The sequence below is a fragment of the Trachurus japonicus genome, chromosome 9, assembly GCF_045865225.1.
Source record: "Trachurus japonicus isolate A0001 chromosome 9, Traja_1.0".
Lineage (NCBI taxonomy): Eukaryota > Metazoa > Chordata > Actinopteri > Carangiformes > Carangidae > Trachurus > Trachurus japonicus.
Genome location: NC_140915.1, coordinates 31,589,831 through 31,613,893, shown reverse-complemented (window position 1 = coordinate 31,613,893; position 24,063 = coordinate 31,589,831). Strand labels below are relative to the sequence as shown.

General features: G+C 44.3%; 1 protein-coding gene across 1 annotated transcript in view; it reads right to left on the bottom strand.

Annotated features, from left to right (window-relative positions):
- ptar1 (protein prenyltransferase alpha subunit repeat containing 1) overlaps window positions 1-24,063 on the bottom strand; it is a 54,825-nt gene that overhangs the window by 5,141 nt on the left and 25,621 nt on the right. Inside the window, 1 exon segment of the mRNA XM_085787393.1 lies at window positions 10,183-10,559. Coding sequence (XP_085643519.1) covers window positions 10,183-10,559 — 377 coding nt within the window.

Here is a 24,063-nt window from a genome sequence, read left to right as displayed (position 1 = left end):
AGAGGGCCCAAGTCATAACACTCCTCACTGTCCTGATCTGGCGTTCCCATACACCTCCCATGTGACTAGCATCAGGTACATTCATTACAAGGTCACACTGTTTCTCTGCTAAATAAGCAGCCACTCTGTCTTTGTCCATTTCTTTTAGAGTCTTTGAAAATTCGTTTCTAGCCCCGACAAAATTTGTTCCTTGATCTGATCTGATCTCTCTTACAGGTCCTCTGATAGCTATAAAACATCTCAAAGCATTAATGAATGCATCTGTTGTTAGATCCTCAAGCATTTCAATGTGGATGGCTCTTGATGATAAACAAGTGAATATCAGACCATATCTCTTACTTTCCTTCCGACCCTGTTTAGTTGGAAAGGGTCCAAAACAGTCCATCCCACAGAATGAGAATGGTGGTGAGGGGTCAATACGGTTCACAGGTAAATCAGCCATTTTTTGTGTTTCGTTAGGCCTGCGAGCTCTTCTGCATGGGACACATTGTTTGATTTGATTTGCCACAACCTTACTGCCACCAAGAATCCAGTAGCCATTTGCTCTCAGTTCATTGAGTGTTTGACCTCTGCCTTGATGCTGAGTTTTTCCATGACAGTAGTCCAGGATCAGACGTGTGACAACACCATCTTTCGGCAAGATCGCAGGATGTTTCCGGTCAAGAGGTAAGGAAGCTGCTTTTAATCCCCCTCCCACCCTGAGGACACCCTCCTGCAACACTGGATCAAACTGAAACAACTTCTTATTATGTGACAATTTTCCCTGCTTGAGCTTCTGAATCTCCTCTTTGAAGACATCTTTCTGTGCTAGTCTCACAAGCACTAAACTAGCCTTTCTCCTTTCTTCAACTGTTATGAGCTCTGGTGATTTGTCTTTTTGTGCTAGCCGTAGGATTCGAGCTACAACATTCAATGCAGTGTGCCACTTAGAAAATCTTTCAAATCTCTCCAGGAAATTCTCTTCCTTGACTACATTGATTTGCAGTGCTTGTGTTGTTTTTATCTCAGGATCTCCTACCATGAGCTCTGGATTTGTTTTTGGTGTGGCAATGTCTCTCTCCCAGAGGAATTTTGGTCCAGTAAACCAATTGGAATTGATCAAGTCTGCCACCTTGAGGCCTCTGGAGGCATGATCAGCCGGATTCTGATCAGTATCAATGTGGTACCACTGGGCTGGATCTGTTGTGTCTCTGATTCTACACTGATGAGGCCATCATCAACATAAAAATTCTTCTTTATGAAGTTGGCCGCAGATGGATGCTCTTTTTCATTTTCATTTGCTAAGAACTTCATACCATAATTGGCGCACCCAGGGGAGGACGCTGCCCCAAAGAGGTGGACCTTCATGCGATATTCTTTTGGCTCTGAATTAGTATCCCCCTGTTCCCACCAAAGAAACCGCAAGTAATTTCTGTCCTCTCTGCTTACATGAAATCTATGAAACATTTTCTCTACATCACAGATGATTGCAACTGGATGTTTGCGGAATCTACAGAGAACCCCTGTCAGACCATTGGTGAGATCAGGTCCTGTCAGTAAGTGATCATTTAGAGCTGTGCCCTCATATTTAGCAGAACAATCAAATACAACTCTAATTTTCTCGGGTTTTCTTGGGTGATAAACCCCTTGATGTGGAATGTACCACACATTTCCGTCCTGGGGCGAGTCTTCCGCTCTCTCTGCTTCCCCACCTTCGATGACACCTGCCATGAATTTAACATAGTCCTCCTTGAATTTGGGATTTCTCTCAAGTTTTCCTTTTAGGTACTTCAGTCGCACCAGAGCGAGGCGCTTGTTTTCTGGTAGGTGTGGACGTGTTTTGAAAGGAAGTGGCATTTCCAGGTGGCCGTCTGAGTTCTGCTGTATTGTCTCGTTCAGGATCTGCATGAACTGAATATCATCCTGTGATATGGTCTGCTCTTTTTACTGTGATACTTTGCTGCTCTGATGGACATCTTGACTGGTGGCTGCAAACAGATTTGGGGACTGAGGCACTAAATATTGACTGTGCATACTCTCTGTCAAGCATCATGTGCAATCTTGCATTTTCTGCCTTAGCATCAAAGTCATCTTGCCCCACTTCACTCAGGCGCACCTTCAGCAACACCATCACATCTGCAGTTACTGCTGTGCATGAATCCATTTTACGTCTGATATCAGTGGAAGGTGCAGATTGTGCTCGGATTTTCTCATATGCATCTTTCACTTGCGCCTCTAGCCCTTCAACAGCGTCCATCATGCAACACAAGTCTCTATCAGAGCACTCATTTTTGAGTGAGGAACGTGTAGCTCTAATTTGCTCCTTCCATTTGTCATAAAACATAACAAACCTACTCTCCTTTTGAGAAGTCTCTTGTTGTTTTAGCTCCAGCATTTTGGGAGTTAACTTTCTCCCGTGAGGATTTACGGGGTTCAACTTTGGAGGTTGGCTCTGTAACTGGTAGCTTTTGAATTTGTAATTTAGCATTGATATCATCAATAAGTGTCTCTAGTTTCTCTATTTCAGCCTCATCAATCTGAAATTTTAACCGTTCATTTAATCTTACTAACTCTGCTTTAAGGGACTCAACATGTTCACTAGGACCCTCACATTGTGATTTGTCACTGTGAATTGACATTGCAATGAAATAGAAATGTTACTGTATTTATGACTAAATTATTGCTAAGCATATGTAGCAGAACGAATAAGTAGCAATAGTTACTTTTATAAACCTCTTATGCACTTATTTGGTAATGCATTTGCACTCTTAAGTCAAAACACAGGACATTCAAAATAATATAAAGCAGGAATATTAAGCATTTCACTCAAAACCTCTGTTGCTTACAAGTTAAGCTCTTTCAACCTTTAAAATGTTCATAGAGTTGAAGGTTGGTACTCTCAAATCAAAGGATTATTGCAGAACTGCTCTGCCTGAAGGCTGGAGACCATGCCAGCTGAAGCCAGGTAAGGATATATGAAGAGCTGTAGCACTCGCTGGTAAACGCTGCCCTCTGTTGGTGAAGTTGCGGTACTTCGCCGTCGACAATGCCGCGGTGCTGCGGTGGCTGACGCTGCCGTCCTCTCTCTCTCTGCAAGCCGTGTTGGAGTCGCGGTGCTCCGGTGGTTGACGCTGCGGTCCTCTCTCCCTCTCTCTCTCCAGCAAGCCGTGATGAAGTTGCGATACTCGGCGGTAGACGCTCTCTCTCTCTAGTCGGCTCCTGGTCGTTCCGGCCACACGTCGCTCCAGCGGTCTTGTTGCCTCTGGCAGCCTCGTATGGCGAGTGGATAGTGCCACGGTTACCCAGCCAAAGGAGACTGTCGTGTGGAATTGACGTCTGAACTACGTCGCCTCACCTATGTGTTGATAAGTACGTCGCCTAACCTACGTGTTGATAAGTACGTCGCCTCACCTACGTCGCCTCACCTACGTGTTGATAAGTACATCGCCTCACCTACGCCGCCGCCCCCACCCCCACCCCCCATCCCTCCTCCCATCCCTCCTCCCCTCCTCCCCACCACACACACCTGCAGTTTGTAAAAAGTAGCTACTACTGCCTAAGCTGCACAAAGCACCGTCAGTGCATATAAAACACAGTTTAGGCCTAAGAAAAACAAAAAGTGAATCCAATATTGAAAGACTGGAATTCACTCAATTACTGTAAATTGGGGAAAGTGACGATGAGGGGATCGACGTAGCCTACTTTTTTTTCTTCCAACTTTATTGAACAACAGACAATTCAGACATTCCAGCTCACGTGTCAGTAGGTACAATAGCTAGATTTACACATGACAGCATAAGAGTTAAGTAAAGAGAGAACAATAGAATTAACAATAAAAAAAAAAATACATATCTTGGTGACAGAGCTTGTAATCAATAATGTTCTTGTTATGATGTTTAAGTTCTATGATTTCAGCCCAGAGGAGTGCAATTGTTTTAATGGAGAGAGTATGAGCGATATAAAAAAAAAAGCACGATCGCAGCCTGAAGCAACAGTGTTGCTGCAAATACGACGAGAGGAGGCTGCTTTTAATTTTTCTGACAGCTCTTGCGCTACTTTTAAATATGAAGCTTTATCCATTTAAACTAGGAGCAACATCAACTGTCATTTTAAATTGTGTTTTATATTGTTAAATATTTCACTGATCGCAATTATAACACGAGTGTGTGTTTTATTGGAAGCGAGGCTGGATAGGTTATAGTGAGTGTTTTTAGGTGCTGCTGCAGCTAGGTACAAGCAAATCTCATAAACAAAGACCTTTTTAAATGTGAAAACAGCGGAAACTTATTCAAGATTTGAGTTTGGGCAACACTGAAATATAACAGGCGACACATCGGAATTAATTTATTCACGGCCACATTAAGTGAAATTATTAACTTTACCGATTATCCATCTGATTATCCGTCCTGCTGCGAGCGAACAACTTCTATCAGTGGTGACTGTATATAAAAGTAAAATATAGGCTATAGCTAATGACCTCCTGACACTCAGCTCAACGGGTGAGGAGAACATCATAGGTGGAGACAACTCTCGGCGGAGACGCTCAGAGAGAAAGTCAACAGCAGCGGATCAGCTGATCTCTCCCTCCGTACAAACGCTCCGTTCTGATCCAGATCCACTGGACTTTCAAAGTAAAGGTGATGTAGCTGTAAATGAGTTAAATGGTGAAACAGCGGCGCCCTTATATCCGATTTTATGATTAAACTCTGAACATAACCTGGTCGGGACCAGGTTATGAGCTAAGCATAAGTTACCTGTGGACCTGTAGTTTATATCTACAGTCACACAGTAGGTTATGTTAATAGACAGGCATCTATGGGACGCTTTTAGCTATTTCATTTAAAACAAATCAGCTCAGCAAAGATGGGAAATAATATCTAATCATAATTAATTCGAGAATGGACGAGAATTAATGCACGTGAGTCTGGCCGCAATAGCGGATCAGATCGGACCATCAGGTCTTTAAGAACTGTAGCAGGAATTAAGCACTTTCAGAGGTTTTGTTCATTCACTAGAACTTGTAGAAAACAGACCCGGCTTCTAATTGAGACCGGCTTTTATTTGCTGAAACCTGGAGACAGACCTGACCCAGTGCAACCGGCATCTCCCTTTTCGCCTTTTTTTTTTCTCCTTCTTTTTGACAATTTACAGTAGGCTACATATGATGGTCTGGGAGACGCTGTGCGCTAGGCTACTGTAGGGGGATGAGAAGGCTCGTGGTTCAAATGATACTTGATCTAAAGAAGCTCTGTCTGACCAGATGGGGGGGAGGTTACAATAGCCTATCCTCCAGTCTTTAGCCGGTCGCTGCGGAACATCATTAAAAAAAAAAGGAAAAAAAAGCGCTGGTCACGGTGGAGCTGAGAAGAGCGGAGTTGCACTGCTGCAGCTGATCAGCTGACATGTGGTCAAGACACAGACTTGTCCAGGACTTCAAACTCAGAGCTTTCTGTCTTCGGACTGTCCTGACCTGTCCCTCGACATCACACAGGGACAAATCACTTTATGCTGTGATTTAAGTAGGCTATTAAATACAGTAGCCTAGGCTTTAATCATAATAGTGTAGGCTACTGGCACGAAAAACCATTTCTATTCTCACTGTTCTCAGGTCAAATATGCTTAATTTCCATTAATTAGCCTAATTACAAAGCCTCTAATTAATTAGATTAAATCGAGTCCAGGCCCTATAATATTGTCCTATAATTCCTACTGACGACGACTGCAGTGAAGTTAGTTTGAAGTTGGATATTTGACAGACATTCGCTCACTCACTCGCTTCTCAATACATTAAAAATCCATATAAAATATAAGATGTGTTCAAATGCAATAAAAACAGGTGTGTGTCATAGAGGAGGCTTAGCTCTACCCTCCTGTGTTGATTTTGAGTCAACAGGTCACATGACCTGGAGTTATTGAGCTCTAATGCTCATATTTACAGTAGGCCTATAAAATAAATCAAAAATCCATATAAAATATTACATTTGTTTAAATGCAATAAAAACAGGTGTCATATAGAGGAGGCTTAGCTCTACCATCCTGTGTTGATTTTGAGCCAACAGGTCACATAACCTGGGAGTTATTGAGCTATAATGCTCATATTTACTGTATAAAATATACTAAAAATTCATTTAAAATAGTAAATGTGTTTAAATGCAATAAAAACAGGTGTGTGTCATAGAGGAGGCTCACCTCTGCCATTCTGTGTTGATTTTGAGCCAACAGGTCACATGAATTTTTTATATATTTTATACAGTAAATATGGGCGTTAGAGCTCAATAACTCCTACTGTAGGTCATGTGACCTGTTGACTCAAAATCAACACAGGACAGAAGATCCAAGTCTCCTCTATGACACTCACCTGTTTTAATAGCATTTAAACACAAATAATATTTTATATGAATTTTGTATGTATTTTATATAGTAAATATGAGCATTATAGCACAATAACTCCTAGGTCATGTGACCTGTTGACTCAAAATCAACACAGGAGGGTAGAGCTAAGCCTCCTCTATGACACAAACCTGTTTTTATTGTATTTGAACACATCTTATATTTTCTATGAATTTTTAATGTAGCCTATTGAGAAGGAGTGAATGTCTGTCAAATATCCACCTTAAAACTAACTTCACTGCAGTCTGACGACGGCGTAGTAGCGACGACGTGTGTTTCACACGTCAATGGTGGCGACGTTAGTTTCACACGTCGTTTCACACGTTTGTGGTGACGACGTACTTAGTTCAGACGTCCAGAGCAGGCGTAAATTTGTTGGTAATTCTAACATACGCCACCGTCACGTCGCCGCCGTCACACGTTCCTTCAGTGCACTCGCCGTGACGTCGCCGCCGGTCTCTCATCTGCTGTCCCATCCACTCCCATTCAAAAATCCACACGTTCAGACGGCGACGGGAGGGGAGGTTGCTCCTTCTCCTTCTCCTGGTAATCCATGATTTGGCACAATAAACTCGCCATAGCCTCGGACATGCGTAGCTCTCCTCTTAGCTCTCGTCTCTCGTCTTAGGTCTTGGCCTCGTTAGCGGTACGTTTTCACTGTAGCTACACCGGTTCAACAAAAGGCCACGCTTCATACTGATGTCTTGATTTTCATTCTTTTATTCTCCTTCTCCACCGACGATAGTTAAATCATAGAACACCGTGAAAACTACAAATAAAACAGAGAGTCCATATGAGTCCATTGTAGCTAAATGCTAATTCAACGTAAACAAACACGTGAAGTATCCACTGTATGGTCAAAGCATTTTGTATACAACCACAATAAAATATATATGAAACCAAACCATAATTACCGTTTGCGCCTCTTGAACGCAGTGTATTTATCTCTGAGTGTTCAGTGGCATTACTTCCTGCCTCCATTCTCTGTGGTCCCGCATTTTACTTCTGACCCACAATCCCACAACCCCACACCCTCAACAGACCAGGGGGTCATGTGACCACACACTTTCAAAATAAAACGTCTTCACATGAAGGTTTTTAAATAACACAACTTAAATCATTTTTATCAACTTATTTATAAACGTAAGCTCTTTTTAACTCTCTTATTATCATGAATTTATTTGTCTATTTATTAATCTTTTTTAAACACTTCATTAACTCATGAAATACTGTCTCCAACAGTTACAAAAGGGGTAGTTCAACATTTTGGCAAATTGGTCCATTTTCATAATAAATTGCCAACAACTCCAAAACGCTCTGGTGGACAAGTTGTGACCTGCACATTCACCACGCTATGAGATAATAACAGAACGTTATGAGACAGAGTTGTTTTCAAGGCAAATGCAGAGACTGCTTGCTGAAAAACTGCCCTCGACGGGAACGCGCATCAGTGGTCGTCTCATAACGTTCCATTATTATCTCATAGCGTGGTGAATGTGCAGGTCACAACTTGTCCACCAGAGTGTTTTGGAGTTGTTGGATTGTGTATATGATGAGTTTGATGAGGGAACCAAGAAATTACCCCTGCACTCCCCCGGCTGATCCGAAAATGATCCAATCCGTGACTCAAAAACCATGATCTGATCCAATCTGTAAGGTTATGGGCCCGTTGCACCACTAATTACTATAATAAAATGTTAGTTGTGTTTTCTATGAAGTACCTGGCCCTGGCCCTTTCTATGAAGTACCTGGCCCACATCTGGTGCCACATGATGTGCAACTCTTAGCAGCGACAAGGCAGAATAATCCTTTAAAAAATAAATAGAGACAGGCCTGAGATCTGCCTCTGGTACTGTAGGAACTACTATGAGCCTGAAGAGACATGACTGGCAAAGTGGAGGCAGTGGATCGTCGGGTAGAGTGAATTATGCACAAATACTGCACAACCACAATCTATGCTATTTTATATGTGCAAAAGTTTGCTATTTAATAAAAAAAAAAAATTTAAGATTACATTTCTTATACTTGTGAGTATGTGTGCACTCTGCTCATTATCCACACTTCATTATCTAAATGACCAATCAGCATTTAGGGAGTGACGTGTGTGTACAGTCAGATTTTCCGGTGTTGAGACAAGATGGAAGCAGATGTCCTCTTGCAGGGTGAGGTGACACGGTGCTGCTGATATTTTGGATTCAGGCCCAGTGGCACTGAGCAGAAAGAGGTCCTGCTAAATGAAAGTCACTACATCATATTGGCAACACTGCATATTTGCTGCACCCTGGACAGGAGGCACCATCTGCCCTCCTGGACCTCCTCCTGTAGTCAGGCTATCACTCTCTCAGGTCACCTCAGTGGTGACTGGAGAATGACAAATTCAGTGAATGTCGTCACAAATATGGCGTCATTGGACTGTAGTTGAACTTCACCATCTGATGGTTAGAATGGAGCATGACTGGGAACAATCTGGTGCAGCATTTCTACATTGTACTTACAGACTTTACTGGACTCAGCTGAATTCATTGCTTCTGGCAGATGAAGACAGAGATCTTTGAAAACTGAAATCCCTCACAGCATCAGCAAAAAGAGCAGGAAACTAATCTCTGAGCAGCAGGAAGTTCTTCCTTAAGTGTAGCAGCTTGTACAGTAACTCACAATAACAGCCCACTCCACACTGATTCAGTCTACCAGGCTTCACCTCAGCTGCGTTTCCCACTACGTGGTACCAGCTCCATTCGACTGGTACCAGGCTTTATTCTGGAGGACATTTCCATTACAGGATAGTTCTGCCTTTAGAGTAGAGAGTTAACTCATTGAGTGCCATTGACGTCTATGGGCGTCAATCAAAATCCAACGCTTGAGTGCCAATGATGTCCATAGACGTCAAATGCACTTTTCTGCGGCTGGTAAATGGGGGCGCTGTCACGCACACTGAGTAATTTTGGGGCTTCTGGGATGCGTAGAACGAAGAAGACTGTAGATCAGAGCAAGAAGTGAAGAAGGAGAAGACAAGCGCGATCAGTACAGAGATAAAAAAGTAGGAGGGGTAGGAGAGGGTGAGGGGGCAGCAACTGCTCGTAGGCTACTTGTATTTTAGTAGTTGTTTTTTTTTTGTTTTTGTTTTTTTTTGGAACATGAACAGATATACTAATCTGTTCATTTTAGAACATTTATTTATGTAAATGTGGTGATATCTATACAGAGCCCTGAGGCAGCGTTGCCGTTCTGTCTAGTACAAACATGAGGCTTCACTTTACATCTGGACCGTCGATGTTATAGATGTTAGATTTCACCTGTGAGACCAACATTTATCTTCCAGAGGGAACTATATCAGCCAGTGGTCTAAATCTCCAAAGAGCTGCAGGTAACGACGGAGGCTGACCGTCATCTATCCCGTAGGCGGCTCATCACATCTCCAAAAACATCTGCGCAAATTTCCCAAAACATATCACATATTGGTGATCTAAACAGTTACTTTCTCTAATGAAAAAATATTAAAACTTAATAAAGTGACATATTAACAGCACTGCAGCAGGAATTAAAACAGCTTTTATCAGTTATCAGTGGCAGTGTTTTCATGTCACCTCCTAGTAAGCACCTCCTTACCCATTTTGAAACCTCAACCAAGGTGGTACCGGTCTAGTTCTGTAGTAGTACCAGCCAGGTACTAGATTCCAGGTACTTTTATCTAATGGAAGCCCAAAGAGGGCGAGTAGAGTGGAGTCGGGCTGGTACCACGTAGTGGAAACACAGCATTTCCTAAGAAGCTGCTAAAGGGTCAAACCCCTCTGTCCCGTTCGGGTGTGGCCTCACCTGTGACTCCAGAGGGTCTCGTGTCCAGTGAAGGACTGGATCAGGTCTGAGCACAGCTCCATCTCCTGGTGGAAGAGCTGCAGGACCGAGGTGGAGCTGAGCTGCCTCTCCTCCTCCCCCGCTGCCTCCGCTCCCGACAGCTCCCCGTTAGTCTGGCTGTGGCCGTGACGGAGGGGACCGGTGCTGGGCTCTGTGCTGGACCGGTGCTGCAGTGAACAGGCAGTGGTGGTGGTGTTGGTGTTGATGGTGGAGGCTGGAGATTGGGAGAGCTCAGTGATCAGCTCCTTGAGCAGGAACTGGCGGTAGTGGAAGCCACTGTGGTCAGACACGTGCATGGACACCCAGAGGCGCATCGAGGACAGCTCATCATGGAAAACCTGGACACATGGAGAAAGCTCATGTGACATACAGCAGTGCTGGGAAGGATATATGCAGGTCAGGATACATCAGAATAGACAGTAGGGTTTTGTAGCTTCTGTTTCTGATGCTACAAAAAGTTGGTCAAGGCCGTGGGAGAAGGTTCAGAGAAGCCCTGAGGAGGAGGCCACATCTCAGGTGATGCATTCATTCACACAGGTGATGATGAGCTGCTGACAGCCTCTCTGAGACAGTAACCATGTTTCCATCCACATGTTTTTATTCGCATTAAGCAATATTGATTTAAAATGCCTTATGGAAATAGAAAAATTAGATTATACAGTATGTCATAATTATAGATAAAAAGTGAATATACAGTCGATGTCATCCTTTTTGCTGTCCCAAGCAGTATACCCCCCCAAAAAAAGGGAAGAAAGTGGATGGAGGAAAGGGGAGGGGAAAAGGAAAAAGGACAAGGGGTCACCCACTGGCCTACCTCCACGTTGGCTCCTGGGGCCGGGTGGTCTTGTCTTTAATAGTAGACATACTGTATGTTCGTATGTCACCCTTCCTGAGATTAGTAATACTACTCCCCTAGTGTGTTTAGATCCATTTGAGGAGGAGAAGACATATTTGTGTTTTCTTGGGAGATTTTCCTCAGTGGATGTGAGGGTCTAAGGGCAGAGGATGTTGATATGATGCTGTGTAAAGCCCTTTGAGAGAAACTGTTTGTAAAAATGGGCTATACAAATAAAATTGCCTTGCCTTGTTATTGAAGATAATGGGTTATATAAAACATGGGACAAAGAAAGACTGATGTTTGTTTAAGTGCTCCAGATTAATCATATCAGTATTTAATATCAAATACTTTTAATAACAAGCCCCATGTTGCCTACAATACATATAATACACAGCACTGCAGTTCTTTTGTACTGTTTGATATGCCTGTGCTGGGGCATTCTATGCTCTATGCTCTACCTCTCCAGAAGACCCCTCTTCCTCTTCCTTTGTAGTACAGGTCATTTCTATCTTAATGAGGCTGGGTTTCTTACTGCTTAACGTTATAATATATATATATATATATACGTATCTTTTCCAGTGTTTAAATGGCTTAAAATGACTCACTCAACCAATGGTCTTAATTTAATAGAGGCCCAAAAGTAATGTTGTAAAATCATTAATTAAAAGAATAAATGAGCAGTTAAGGGAGAGAGAGGAAAAACAGATCAGGAACAGCTTCAAGGGATGAGAGCTATCTGGATGAGGGAGAACAGGAGGCCAGCCATCAAAGCCAAAGCCTGGAGCACCTCCTCTTTCAGCGGAGCCTGCAAACACTGTAAGGCTGGTTCAGACTGACTGGTCACCAAGTCAGATTAAACAATCACGGTGGAATAAATTCTTGCCGTGTCTTGGTTGGGAGACTGGTAACACTACGAGTACCACCCCGACCAATCATCATTCACGACAAACTGCCCATCATGGTTACTGTAGCGCTGAGTGTGATTTCAGCAGTCTTTAGCTCAGACATGAAAAAGGAAGAAGAAACGAGCTGGTGAGGACAGAATGACTGTCTGTTCTTAAAGGGGCCATATTATGCAAAATCCACTTTCTACAGGTTTTGTAGTGGTCCTGTGTGTTCCCGTGGCCTTTCTATGATGCCTGGAGGTGAAAAAAGTCTGTTCACTCCCTTCATTGATTTCTACACTTTTTTGAGATCGTGTCTCCAAACGGGCGAATTGGAAGTGCTGGCAGGCTTGACGTCAGGATGCGCTGAACTCAAGTGACTCCACCTCCCGGTACTTCCTTATACTCCCCCTGGGCCAGTCTGGAAAAACATGAGCTCCGCCCGCTGACACTTTTCCGGAACAGCGACCCCCATTCTCCCCCTCATCCACACACACACGCCCCCCCCCCTCGTCCGTCATTTGACATGAAGCGGTAGATACGGGAGGAACGGTCGGTACCGCGGCGGCCAGATGATCATTTTGAATCGTTGACTGAAAAACAGCCACATGTCATTAAAAATTAAATCGCGGATCAGAGAATATTGGAATGATACCGCTTCTCATCAGCGCAGCGGTCCTCAATGAGAGACATCTGAACGAGGAAGTCTCCTCTCCCTCCCGGCGCAAAACCACGTCAATATTCTCCGGTAACTTCTCATCAGTCCATACAACAGTGCAGTTTGTGCTGCGCTCCTCAGTTTCACTTGTTTTTTTTATTTGACAGTTTCACACAGAACTTTCTGATGGTAGTAGGAGTCTCTCCATGTTTCTCCTTCTGCCACAGTAAAAAAAAATAAAAATAAAGAAGGAACATTTAGCCTACACTGGGGTTATATGCTCAGTTCTCCTAGTACTTGTTAAAAGGTGAGCGGCCGCATTTTGGACTAGCTGGAGACGCTGGATAGAGGACTGGTCTAGGCCCACATACAGAGCATTGCAGTAGTCCAGCCAGTTGGTAATAAAGGCATGCACCACTTTCTCTAAGTCACCCGGGGGAATGTAGGCTTTTATTTTGCTTATTAATCTCAATTGAAAGAAGCTTGAGCTGACCACAGATGAAATTTGTTTTCTAAATTTAAAAGAGTTATCGAGGTGCACTCCCAGACTTTTCACAGAGTTAGGCGTATTTGAGGAGATTGGCCCGAGGATGGGTTCATCCCCCAATGACAGCGGGGAGCCAAACACAATAAATTCTGTCTTGCTCTCATTTAATTTTAAAAAGTTTGATGACAGCCACAACTTGACTTCATTCAGACAATCAAGCAGAGGTTGCAATGCACCTTTGCTTTTAATTTTAACGGGCATGTATATCTGAACATCATCAGCAAAGCAATGGAACGAGACATTATGCTTTTTAAAGCAGTACTAAAGAACTTTCAGTTTTGGTTGAGTTTGGCGGTGCCTGTGGACCAAAGCGGTAGTGTTTTGCCTGAAGGAAGACTCCATTTCCCATGAACACTAGTGTGAAGCCCTGTAAATATCCTGCATTAAAATTAACAGAAGACATCAAAACTAAGTTTCTGTTTCCAGTGGATCATTTCAAAGTGAAAACACAAACATAATCCATTGCTAAAGTGCTGTTTTGCCTGCTCCCTCCTTGTTGTGACTCGCAAAAGTGAAAGTAAAACTTAAGTGAGAGCAGGGTTCCTACCATGCTCCTCAAAGCTGCTTAGTGCCAGTGAAGGCGATACAGACCCCCTCAGGCCACGACAGAGGTGTCATTCAACTTGTCGTAAGTCGATGTATCATCACAAAAGTTATGAAAATATTTTATGAAGGTTGAAAAGTTCCTTAGTGTTGGTTTAAATATAGAACCTAGGGGCAACATATATAATGAAAATAGGGTGGGCCCCAGAACCGAACCCTGGGGGACACCACATACGAGCGGGGCATGTCCAGATGAGTAATCTCCTAAAAAGAAAAAGTCCTGTCCGTCAGGTAGGAGTTGAACCATTTCAGAGCAGTGCCCCTGATCCCAACATAACTCTCCAGGCGGGACAGGAAGACATTGTGGTCGACTGTGTCGAAAGCAGCCGTTAAGTCGAGAAGAACAAGGACTGCCGAGTGACCAGAGTCGACTGCTAGGATCAGGTCATTAAAAATCTTTAAAAGAGCTGTCTCGGTGCTATGAAGCTGTTTAAAACCAGATTGAAATTTTTCATGGATACCATGTTGATCTAAAAAATCTTGAAGCTGTGATGAAACAACTTTCTCAAGGACTTTGGACAGGAAGGGCAGTTTGGAAATGGGCCTAACGTTAGAGAGTACAGTGGGATCGAGATTTTTGTTTTTTAACAGTGGTTCTACAACAGCATGTTTAAAGTGAGCAGGAACACAACCAGATACAAGACACATATTTATCAGTGAGAGGATTGATGTCCCCACTATCGAAAACCTCCTTCAACAGGCGAGAGGGCATGTTATCAGAAGGGCAGTTAGTAGGGCGGAGATGGTGGACAACTTCTTGTAGAGCTGCCAGTGAGATTGGCTCAAAATGATCCAACACTGCTGGGCACATAGATACAATATGAGGGTCAAGTTCACTGGAACTGGCCAACAAAGATCTGAGGACAGATAATTTCTCAGCAAAAAATCTTAAGAATCTATCACAGAGGATGGGCGAAGGTGTGACTATGACTGCGTCGCACGGATTGGCCAAAGAATTAAAGGCACTGAACAATACCTGTGGCCTATGACAGTTTTTTGAGATTAACTGAGAAATGAATGCAGTTTTTGCATTTCTAACAGCTTCTTGGTAAACAGACAGACAGTTCTGCAAAATCTCATACGACACTTGAAGCTTCTCCTTTTTCCATCTCCTCTCTGCCTGCCGACAAGCACGTCTCAAGGAGCGAGTATGGTTATTTAGCCATGGTTCCGAAGGTGCTTTTGAGTGTTTCCTTCTTAAAGGAGCAATCATATCTAAAATGTTAGTACAGGTACAAAGGAAAAGATCCAAAAGACTATCGGCAGACAAAGTTTCAGTGGGTTCATCTAAGCTAGGGAGCACAGTATCTTTATAGGCAGCAGAGAATTGTGAAGGGGTGTTACTGGTTATAGCACGGCGGTGAAGTGTAGGAGGAGAGGGTTTTACAGAGTGGGCGACAGTTGTAGTGAACAGAACTGGCAGATGATCTGATATACATGTGTCACAAATTTCATTAATAACAACAGAGACACCAAGGGACAGTACGAGATCCAACGTGTGCCCCTTCTCATGGGTGGGGCCTGTCACTGCCTGAGTAAGGTTGAAGGAGTTAATTAAATCAATGAATTCCTTAACCATTTCTCCTCACAGCATATGTGAATATTAAAATCACCACAGATTAAGAGATGGTCGTAGTCTAATAAAATGCCTGATAAAAATTCAGAAAATTCCTTTATAAAATCCTTGTTGAATTCAAAGTCAAGTCAAAATCATTTATTAGTCTCCCGTAGGAGAAATTTCTCTCGGACAGAGGGCAGTGCTGTGTCACAACAAAGACAAAAACAGTACAAGGGAAAAGCAGCAGGGAAGTACTAAAAACATCCAATAAAATCATTAAAGTGCAATATGCCTCAGAAAGGTACTAGTGGCAGATGTGTGGACACGCAAACATTCATACATATCATCACACAAACTGCTCATTCATAAAGTTAATGGACAGAGGGATGAACGAATTTTGAGGCGATTGTGCCTGCAAACAACACGCAAACATTCATACATATCATCACACAAGCTGCTCATTCATAAATTTAATGGACAGAGGGATGAATGAACGAGTTTTTGAGGCGATTGTGCCTGCAAACAACACGCAAACATTCATACATAACATCACACAAGCTGCTCATTCATAAATTTAATGGACAGAGGGATAAACGAGTTTTTGAGGCGATTGTGCCTGCTCAGAGGGACTCGGTATCTTCTACCTGAATTTAAGAGCTCATATTCAGGGAGAAGTGCGTGCGTAGGATCTGCTAGAATAGAGTTTGTCAGCCTAATGGTGGCCTGTTCAAACAGATCTTGAGGTGAGCGTGGGACAGGGGAACCCAAGATTTTGCTAGCCGTCTTGACCAGATTGAGTATTTGAGATTTGGCTTTTACTGTGAGATTACCGAACCAGGACGTAATGCCGTATCTCAGAATGGACTCGATGGCAGCGCAATAGAAGATGTTCATGATGTTAGAGCTAACGCCGAACAGGCGGAGTCGCCTGAGAAAGTGAAGGCGCTGATGGCACACACACCTGCCACATGTGTGTGCCAGGTGAGATCACTATCTATATGCACGCCCAAATACTTTACTGAGTCGACTTGTCTGATGTCGTTACTTGAGTTGAGCCGGATACTCGGCTGAAACGAGTATCCGGTATGGATAAAGCACTTTTGCCGAGTACGAGTATTATACGAGTAATACGAGTCAATATCTGTGCTCGGAAAAAAAAAAAAAAGATTGAATGAAAATCCTCATTGGGTAGCTGGCTGTGTCTGCGTTCTGTGATAGGCCACAGCCCCTCCCCTACACACATGCAGGTGTGTTGCTGTGTCCCGCTCTGATCACTCACACACAGAACAGCTGACAGCTGTCTGTCTCTCCCTCAGTCACTCAGGTCTTCTCCCTTAACGTTTAGGGTTTCTTCAGCTTCAGCTTTGTTATTACTTCAGTCACTTACTTATGAACCAGTAGAGTTCTGGTAAACGTGGGTTCGTTCAGACGTGGTGCCGACTCGCATTGCGTCTCTGCCTGTCGGAGATTTTTTTTTTTTTTTTCCACACACGCTCTCTCTCCCTCCGCCGTTCGCCGGAGTTTTTTTTTTTTTAAACCGTCAGCTGGCGCTAATCAGTTCACGCACTGAGTGTCTGACACTTTCTTTCTGTATTTCTTTAAAAAAAATAGTAGTGGTATAAATAATACGCCTATTACAAAACACACACAAACTCTCTCTCTCTCCCCCCTCCTCTCTCTCTCATGATCAGTGATACAGAATAATGAGTGATAATAGCTGACATTCAGCTGTCGCTGTCTCTCTCTTACTCACACACACACACACACACACCTGGTGTGGAAATAAAATAAAGTTAAAAATTAAAAATCACACTGATCATTTAAAAAAAAATTAAAATAAAAAAAAGAAAGTTATGTTGAGTATGAAAACTCTTGTTCATTACATTTTACTTAATAATTGCAACCACATGTGTTGTATTCATTGTTGCAAAACTTGTTGTGTAAATGAATAGTTTGTTTGCTATCATGATCAAAACCGCATTGATCTGAAGCTCAATGCTGATGCTGTCCTGTAAATAGTTTTCTAATCAGCAATAAATATAACAATTTCTGATCAATCCATATCAATTGCATGCTTAAAATAACATACCGGTTAAAGCCTCGCCCATTTCAAGACAACCCGACCCACTTCTGGGTTAAACCCCACCCACTTCCGGTTTAGGCCCCGCCCACTCCGAGTACAGATACAGATACAGATAATTCATATGGTTAACAGATACAGATACAGATAATGCTGTACTCGCTCATCCCTAGTCGTTACCATGTATGGCGACAGGGCGACTGTCAACTACAGATCGTGGGTCAAGAATCATTTCAACAGTTTTACATGTATTGATATTGTGAATAATAATAGCTATGTTACAAAATGACATGTGCATAACAGAATGTATCAGAAAGAGCAGAACTGAGAGTCACCATGACCTTAAGATAGCTACACACAGAATTTCACTACACATAGATCATGTGACCATAGGCCTGCACATCAGCACACGTCAGAGCTCACATAGACCAATCACAGTAGTACAGGCCTTGCACGCTGGGAGGGACCAAACCCACAGTGTGTCAGACTGAACAGAAACATACACAGATCAGATCATTCTCAGCTCTTCCTGGTAACACTGTCTTTGTTTACTGTATGATCTCCGGTCTCTGCAGACTGCGATTAAATACTTCTTTGATTCAACCTTCGCCTCCTCCACTTTGTGTCTTGCCTCCCGACCCGGGGGAGATCCACACGAGTGGATCTCAACAAATGGGGGCTCGTCCCGGGATAAAGGGAGAAAAGAACAAGTGGATGGACCATTCGACCTAAAAAAGCTTTTCTTCATGGACAGAGGATAAGGACACAAGCCGGCACATAAAAGGTACGCAGAAAACCTGTTATAACGAATTCTGCATATTGACTATCACTAGAACTGTGTCCTGTCCAATGTACATGTAAGTAAAGTAGCAAAAGAATCAGAAAAGTATTTTAAAACTTAAAGACAAAGGTAAAGAAAATAGAGACATAAAACAGCAGACGATAAAACCTTGAGAGTGGCGTAACTCCACCTGACGGCCCGACGGGGTCCAGGAGCGGTTGATACCGCGGCTGGGTTGGAGTCCCGGGGGTGAGGTCCCTAAATACTACTTGTTAAATACTGTCTCCTGAGAGTACATTTAACATTTAAACTAGGTTGAAGGCCTTAGTATCTTATGGGAAGATACTTAAATTATCCATTTGGCTAATACTACGGTACAGGGTGAAAGGCCCGGGGAGGAAGAACAGGCTTCCAAACCAAGCACGTCTGTCTGTCTAAAATTAAAGGGTGAGAGGCCCGTAAGGAATATCAAATAATTTCTTACACAAGCACTTTTGAAACAGGCAAAGTCTGAAATGAGCTCGTGTAAATATTAAAATGTACAAATGTTGTGTGTAAAAAGTTCTAACTTGTCTGTGTTGTTGGAGTTATTGTGAGCAATATATGGGTGGGGAAGAATAAGACTCTGAGAAAACTCGTTGTGTGAATATCCATTTCGCTCAGCGTCAGCAGTGTATGGTCTCAGTGGCGGGGTAACCTAGCGGTGTTAACAAACGCCACCAGTTCACTGTTGTTTAGGGCAGCGAGTGCGTAAAAGCCGCTCTGCAGCCCAGCTGTGCGCCTTGGAGGCTAAAACACCCAGTTGATAAACGGTGTGGGGTACGAGTGTAAACTTTGCAAAATCCTTGTGATTAGAACACCCAGAGTGAGACCGGGTCACTATAGAGTGATCTAGAAGCTTGTCTCCTGAGGATTTGCAAGGGGCTAACGCAGCTATCACTTGATTGCCTGCAAACGTACCAGCTGTGGAGCTCAGAGTCTAGATAAAATATGGATGGAGAATTTGATACAGAAATGAATGACAGTGGTTGGGGTCCCTGGCAGACCCTCTTAGTCCAAGTAGACACCACTGCAGACGCCCTAGGCGCCCTCACAAAACAGGGCAGTAGAGAAAAGAAGGTTGAAAAAGCCAAACAAAAGATGCATACATTAATCACTGATATGGGGAAAACATTGCAACATGAAGAACCTTTACATACTCTCTTAGTAGCTAAAGTAAAAGCAGCAACAGCAAAAAAGAAAGAGGCTGTAGAGCAGGGAAAGACAGCAAATTGGTTTCACAGGAATGGGTGGAAAAAGAAGGAGGACGAGTGGGAGGAGGAGTGTCGAGGTTGGTCTGAGTTGGCTATCTGCTGGCAAGGGATGAAACACAAACACAGGAGTCCAACTCCCTCCAAAATGGTAACTGCACCTGACACCCTCTCATGCTCGCCCACATGTCCACCCCCATATGCACTAAACCCACCTGGCATGTTTCCCACATATAGGATTGGTAAAGGCACCATGCATATTATGCCCGTAGGTGGACCCACATTAGAAGACGAGTTAGATGACGCCGACCAACAACGCACGGGGACGGCCCAGTTATACCCCACTGCTGAGTTGCATGCACACCAGGCCGTACACACTAACCCCTTCACGTCCGCCCATCCACCGGCTGCGCCATTACACACACAGTCGGCTCCGCCCTCCGTCTTTACCCCCACCTTTAACTCGTCTCCACCGTCCATCACCGCGTCGGCTGCACCCGCCGCCGTCTACCCAGCATCGATTGCACCCTCCCAGGCGTCATCAGCCGGTTCACAGCCCCCACCGTTTCAAGATAGGGTAGACAGAGCAGAAGTAGAACGAGAGCAGAAGGTGCTATTGGAGGCAGTTTGTGGCTCAGCAAATTGGACTCCCTGACAGCAGGACAAACATTGGCCTTAGGTGATTTCCGCGCGGTTGCCGGTAGATGCATGACCTTAAGTAACAAACGAGACATAGAAATGGACGCTAAAACCATCGGGCACCCAGACGACTCCCCACTCACCAACCACATAAATAGCATAGGCACAGCTATGCGCGCGCAATTCCCTCTGCCTAACTCTACAGCTATGCCCAAAATTCGTTGGGATCCTAAACAAAATCCACGTCAATTCCTGAACGCCGCTAAAGACATGTGGACGAACCAGACAGGACATTGTCCTAAGAATTCGGGCTCCCAAACTGAGTGGTACCGACAGGCTGTATTGAACGGCCTCCCTGAGTCTGTGCAAAACACCATGAAAAATAACCCTGACATGCTAGGCTGCGACTCCTGTAAGTGGGAGAAGCATCTCATACACCACCTCACTATCTTTCAAGATAAAACACAAAAACAGGAGGAAGAACATTCTGACCTCCAAGCTCAGCTACTTAAACTGCAACTAGCCAAGGCCAGGGATGAGGTAATAACATGCGTAGGGGAAGGGGAGGCTCACGGGGTGGGGGCCTGAGAGGAGCTTACAGGGGGAGGTCACAGAGAAGAGGCCTTGCTTGTTTCCTATGTGGAGATCCGTCCCACTGGGCGAGGGAATGTCCACAAAACAATGACAACCAGCAAAGGGGCGGCCGTCAGCAGAGGGGAGGCTTTCAAAACAGAGGAGGCAGGGGTAGACATGATCCCCAACCCACCACAGGGGGAGCTACTGGGCAGTTCCCCCAGCTATTCGAAGAGTGACACACCCCACAGAGAAGTCCTGAGCAACACTTAACGGCAGAACCAGTGTTGCCAGTGGCGGTCAACCACGACACGCTGCCATTTTTAGTGGATACAGGTGCTACTGTCTCCACTATACAGACTGTACAAAAGAACTTGCTCTCATCTGAAGTCATCACAGTCATGGGTTTCTCTGGGGCTCCTACTACTCTGCCATATACCAAGCCTCTCACCACGCAGCTGGGGAACCAGACTGTGCTGCACCCCTTCGTGGTCTCTCCTGATGTCCCTTCAAACCTACTGGGCCGAGATTTGTTGACCAGACTGGGAGCTAACATTCTATGCTCCCCTGATGGTCTAACTGTCTCGTTCCCTGATGGTACCCAGATGAACTGCAACAGCACCAACACTGCTCTGTCTGGACAATATCTCATGTCTCCAGTAGTGGACATGGCGGCAGACATCTACTGGGGCTTACTACATAGTGAAACACGAGAGCATGGCGGGATCCTGTCGGCCTACCTACAATGGAAGCCCTGGATAGCCCAGCTACACCCCTACGTGGCCCCTCCTGATCCTCCGCATGTTACATTGTTTTATGATAGACAAAACACAGAGTGGTATGAAGAACAGTTTAGCAGTCAGATAGAAGGTACTGATTGGAGTATAGCCACAGACAGCATCTATGTTGCTCCCATAGGTGTAGTAGCCGGTGTTAACCTACTACCTGCACAGTTACAATGGTACATGATGGAGGATGAGGCAGCACCACACGTCTCCCTCGCTCTCCATCCTGACCACCAAGCTAAAGAATTAGGTTCTATTGTAAAAACTGCAAAACAACAAACAGATTGGAAACAGCTGACGTCACAAATAATGTATTCCTCTACTGCTAAAACATATAAAATACAGGTTTCTTGCACAGATCAGGCACTCATGGAACATGTTCAGATCTCCCGCCATCACGGCCGCGAAAAGACAGATCACCCAGATTCCGCCGCCATGTTGGACTCTCTCCCAAACTCTCTGTGGGCCACTGGTCCCACTGATGTGGGTTTGGTAGACTGCCCACCTGTCACATTTTCTTTGAACACCACGGATCCCATCTGGCTTCCTCAATATCCGCATAAATTACAGGCCGAACTCGGTATTGCAGACACCATTGAGGGGTTGTACAAAAAGGGGGTGTTGATTGACTCACATTCTCAATGGAACACACCCATCTTACCTACGGAAAAGAAAGGTACCGGCAAATATCGGATGGTTCACGACCTGCGTTCCATTAATAGTGCATTACGTACCGCTACGACACCTGTCCCAAACCCCTACGTTGCTCTCACCAATCTTGACCCCCGGCACCAGTGGTTCACCTGCATTGACCTGGCTAATGCCTTTTTCTGTCTTCCTCTAGCTGAAGATTGCAGAGACATCTTCTCATTCACCTATCGCGGTAGACAGCTGACGTACTCGCGTATGCCCCACTACTCCAGCACTTTCTACCTTGATGTTTCTGGAACACCACACTGTGTTAACGGGGTGTTGTTCCAGAAAAAAGGGGGAGAGAGGAAAGTATTAATGTACATAATATGATGATGATCTGTCCAGAGAAAGACATTGACACAGACACAAATGAACATGCTGAAATCGAACATATAAAAACTGAGCAAAGAAAAGCCTCACCACAAGAGAAATCTATGTGGAAAAGTAGGGGTTGCACAGAAAAAGAAGGTTTGTGGCGAGGTCCTGATGGAAGGATCATTTTACCGCCAGGAATCAGAGAAATAGCACTAAAAGAGGCACATGGGGTGGGGCATGTCGGAGCAGCACAGATGGTGAGAAATTTGGAAAATTGGTGGCATCCTTTTATGAAGCAAATGTGTAAATATCATGTAAATACTTGTCCTGAATGTATGATGTACAACGCCAGACCAACGGTCAGACCCCACCCTGGACGTTACCCTCTGGAAACAAAAGCAGGAAGAGAAATTATCATAGATTACACAGATATGGTAAACTCGGTTCAAGGTTGTAGATATATGTTAGTATGTGTTGATGCATATACAGGTTGGCCAGAGGTTCTTCCCACAAGGAGGGAAGACAGTAAGACGGTGATAAAGTTCCTCATTAATCAGTACATTCCAAGACATGGTTTTCCGGAACGAATTAGGTCTGACAATGGCACACACTTTAAAAACCATGATCTGCAGAAGGTGGAGGAGGTACTGGGACTCAAACACAAATTTGGGTCTGTATATCATCCCCAGTCACAGGGAAAGGTTGAAAGGATGAATCAGACCCTTAAAAGTAAAATAGCTAAAATCTGTGCCCAGACCAAGATGAACTGGCTGGATGCACTCCCACTGGCACTTATGTCGGTACGTAGCTCAGTGAATCAGAGTACAAGGTTCACCCCATTCGAGTTATCTACTGGAAGAATGTTTCCAGGGCTACAAACAAAGCTTGTGGGGTTAACTTTGAATGATCAGTCTCTAACCCCAAAACAGTACTTTCATGCTCTGCAGACTCTTGTTTCAGAATACGCAAAGCAGGTTGGTGAAAACACTGGAGGAGAAACAACAACAACTCCCGACTCCGAGTGGGTACTGCTGAAAGTGACCAAGAGAAAGTGGACAGAGCCACGCTGGACAGGTCCGTTCCAGGTAAAGGAGCGCACCTCACACGCCGTTCGGCTGAACGGCAAAGGAGACACGTGGTTCCACTGGAGCCAATGTGCAACAGCTGAAGCCCCCGCCAGAACCCTGGGGGAAATCCAAGAAACGCTGCGCGAGCAGAACAAAGGAGCAAAGTCCACCGATCAACAAGGGGCAGAATAATCCCCTGGTGGCAAAAGGGTGAGGTAGTCTAACCAATACCCCTAGGGAGGAAGTGAAATAGCGTTCCTCTCCAACAAGTGGTGTGCCAAACCACCAACCAGGATCGTCGAGGCGCCCAGGAGAACATGCCGCTCACCTTCTTCATCATCTGTTGGTTTGTGGTAATGTTGGTTTTTGCTTGGGGTCTCCACCACCTGTACACCACAGGAACAACTACATTATAATACTTATAGCATTACATCTTGATGGGTACATTTTATCTTCTTGTCATATTTTACCTTACTATGTTTTAAAAGTTCTAGGCATATTGCTAAAGAGTTGTGTGATACACTTTATTGTGTTGAACAGCAGGTTTGAAGCTGTCTCTGGGGTAAACCCA